This window comes from Indicator indicator, chromosome 22 (genome assembly GCF_027791375.1).
Source record: "Indicator indicator isolate 239-I01 chromosome 22, UM_Iind_1.1, whole genome shotgun sequence".
Taxonomy (NCBI): domain Eukaryota; kingdom Metazoa; phylum Chordata; class Aves; order Piciformes; family Indicatoridae; genus Indicator; species Indicator indicator.
This window is the reverse complement of record NC_072031.1, coordinates 10,880,797-10,883,799: the sequence shown is the minus strand read 5'-3', so window position 1 is coordinate 10,883,799 and position 3,003 is coordinate 10,880,797. Positions and strand designations below refer to the sequence as shown.

Sequence of the window (3,003 nt, the reverse complement as noted above, 5' to 3'; positions counted from 1 at the left end):
TCTGGCCTTGGTTAACACTGGATGCAGCTTCTTGCAAAGCTGGGTCTCCATTCACACTTGCTAAATGAAAGATGTTCAAGGACTTTCCTGCAGCATCTCAGGAAGCTTTCTGATAATACAAGGGGAGAGGCTTCTTTTTCTTTCTTTTTTCTTTTTTTTTTTAATCAAGGCTCTATTCCTCTGTCACATTACCCATCAAAGTCAACCAGAGTTCAATAGCTGTGCAATTAGCTTTCTCAAAATCATTTTGAATACAACTTCACTTCAACACTTTAAACAATTCTGCCCTGAATATCAACAAAAATATACTTTACATACCTAGTAGCAATGACATTTTATAAGGAGTGATGAATTAAAGCTGCACAACAGTCTGAAGCATGATGTTGCAATAAGAAATAAAGGAAGACAAAGTGGTTTTCTGTGTTTGCTTTTAAGAAAACAAAGTTGCTCCCCTCCTCCCCCCCTTACATTCTCAGCCAGTGTAAATTGACAGAATTACACCATTTTAGATCAGCTTAAGTTCTGACCTATATACTTCAGTGGAATTAATCCTAATTTCCACTGGTGAAAGTGGAATCAAATTCACTTTGTCTTTAATAAAGCAAGGGGTGATAAGTGAGTCTCTTTTCTGTCAGATTTTGCTTGAGAACGGAAATTCTTTGTGGTGTTAAAGGAGGTCCACGACAGTTCAGAAAACAAAGTTAGGGTTTCATGAATTTGAGCATAGCCAAAGCTGATCTTGGTGTCTGTGGTTTGTGCTCTAATCTTAGCAAAGTTCTTTGGGTACAGACAGAGATCAGCTGGAGAATCAGTAACCCTTTCTGAGAACTGCTTGGGAAGCAAACGAGGAGGCAGGAGGCTGATTTTCAGTGACATGAGGCTGCTGAACACACTGCAACTACCACAGATAGATAACATCACATTGTCCAGAACTGGAGATTAATTTGCTGGGCCTCCAGTAGATGATATTTACTTTCTTGCATATGATACTGAGATCTCAGGACAGGCAGAGGGTCGGGGGCAGAAAGGATGTAATCAATGCTGAATTTAATTTCAGAATCCGATTTTGCTAAGGAGGAATTGCTTAGGCTCTGCCTGTTAGTCATGCTGTTTGGAGCAAGCCCACGAGCCTCCAGTAGTCTTGGGCCTGATTCAATTCTTTCATGTTTACTTTCGGAAGAGGAAATGTTGCTTAAAGCAGAGTCCATAGAAGACATATTGGAGGATGAAGGACTTTTCCCTCTGCTTGGTCTCTGCTCCTTATGTTCCCTTTTCATGTTCCTCCTCCTTCTTCTTCTCCTGTAATTCCCATTTTCAAAGAGATCCAGCATGGATTCGCATCCCGTTGCAAAGCTCCAATAGTTTCCTTTCCCCTTCTCATTCCCTTCTGTTCTGGGAACCTGTATTTATTTAAAAGCAGTTCAGTATTTGTATGTGTTACAGATGCTGCTGCTTAACATCTGCATCCATTTACATTCAAGAATGGTGTAAACACACATGACAAGCCTATTCTCTTTTATTCTACGAACAGGATGCAAACTCCCTCCCTTCCATTTGTTATCTTTATCTATTTATATCTCCAACTGACAACCCAGAGAGATTTTAAGTGATTTGCAGCTCAGCTGTTTCTTTCCCTCCTTTCCTAATGATGAGATTATTCCTACATCTATTTTTTTTCCCTTCAGCCATGCACAATGTATATATAAATATACAGTTACTGATCTTACCTTTACAAAACAACTGTTAAGTGATAAGTTATGTCGGATGGAGTTCTGCCAGGCTCTTTGATTTGATCTGTAGTAAGGAAATTTCTTCATTATAAAGTCATAAATGCCAGAGAGGGTGACTTTATTTGAAGGACTTTGCTGGATGGCCATTGCAATTAAGGCAATGTAGCTGAAAAAAGGAAAACTTGCTGTTACACCATCACCTCACTCACACACTTGGTTTTTAGGACCACATGGGTAGGTGTGTGCCTATATTCTGCTTCCAAAAGTTTTCCTGGTGGATCTGTGTCCTGACCTAAGACATCTGAGGGATAAGTCCTGAGTGTGGTCATTGCCTCTTCTCTGAGAACCCCTGGGGTAATAAACTGGTGTTAATTCCAGGCAAATAAGTCTCAGCCAGGCTGTTTGCCCTGGAACTCAGCACAGACTGCTTAGGTACAGGAGGATTGCAGAAAGATCACCTACTTCTCAAACCCCACCAGAAAAGTTTCTCTGAGCTGGAAGGCTGCAGTGAGACAGACCAGGCTCAGAGACACAGTCACTGGAGACCTTGCCTGCTTGAGGAAAGGACCTTAGGTGCCCCTGTGAACATCTACACCATGTGTCTTCCCGCCACACCAGGGATTATCTGCATTTGTTTCATCCACTGGCATGATGAACAGTTAATTCCCCTTCTCCCGGGGAACCCATGAGGTCAGAGGAGACCATCTGAGGTCTGGTGGCTCTACAGCATGCCAGAGTTGCTATGATCCCACACTGGAGGAAACAAATCCTGAACACTTCGAACACAGAGAGGGGAGGAAATTTGCCCACTGCTGTGCCTGCGCTGGGACCAGAGCCACTGCACACACCTGGGGAGAGGTCCTGCGCTCCCCAGGAGCTGTGATCCCACCATCCCAGAGCTCAGAAACCTCCCCAGAGATGGGGGGGACTTGGAAAAACTTCATCTTACCTGTATGCCGGTCTGGTGAATTTTTTCTCTTCATCAGAACTACAGGTAGGATAATCATCCCCATCGTAATTAAAGCAGTTATAGGGGTACTGCGTGTTGTCAAACATGGTCCTGCTCCTTGCTCAGCTCCTGTGGAGTGAGAGAGATGGAGTGATGTTTCTCAGAGCCTGGACTCCCTCCTCCCTTCTTCCCTCCCCTCTGTCTGTCTCGTTCCCTCTCTCCCCCCTCCTCACACTCGCTCTGCTCCGTGCACACTCACTCCCCGTGATGGGGTGGGGATTGCTTTTGCAATTCTCGCGTCCCAGACAGCCTGTCTGTTAGGAT

At 44.0% G+C, this 3,003-nt stretch overlaps 1 protein-coding gene across 1 annotated transcript; it reads right to left on the bottom strand.

Annotated features, from left to right (window-relative positions):
• Nucleotides 1–917: 917 nt before the first annotated feature.
• Nucleotides 918–2,786, bottom strand: FOXL3 (forkhead box L3). Its single transcript, XM_054391343.1, has 3 exons — nucleotides 2,680–2,786; nucleotides 1,728–1,896; nucleotides 918–1,400 (listed from the first exon to the last, which is right to left on the bottom strand). Exons 1-3 carry the CDS (start codon nucleotides 2,784–2,786, stop codon nucleotides 918–920), a joined length of 759 nt encoding a protein of 252 aa, XP_054247318.1.
• Nucleotides 2,787–3,003: the final 217 nt, after the last annotated feature.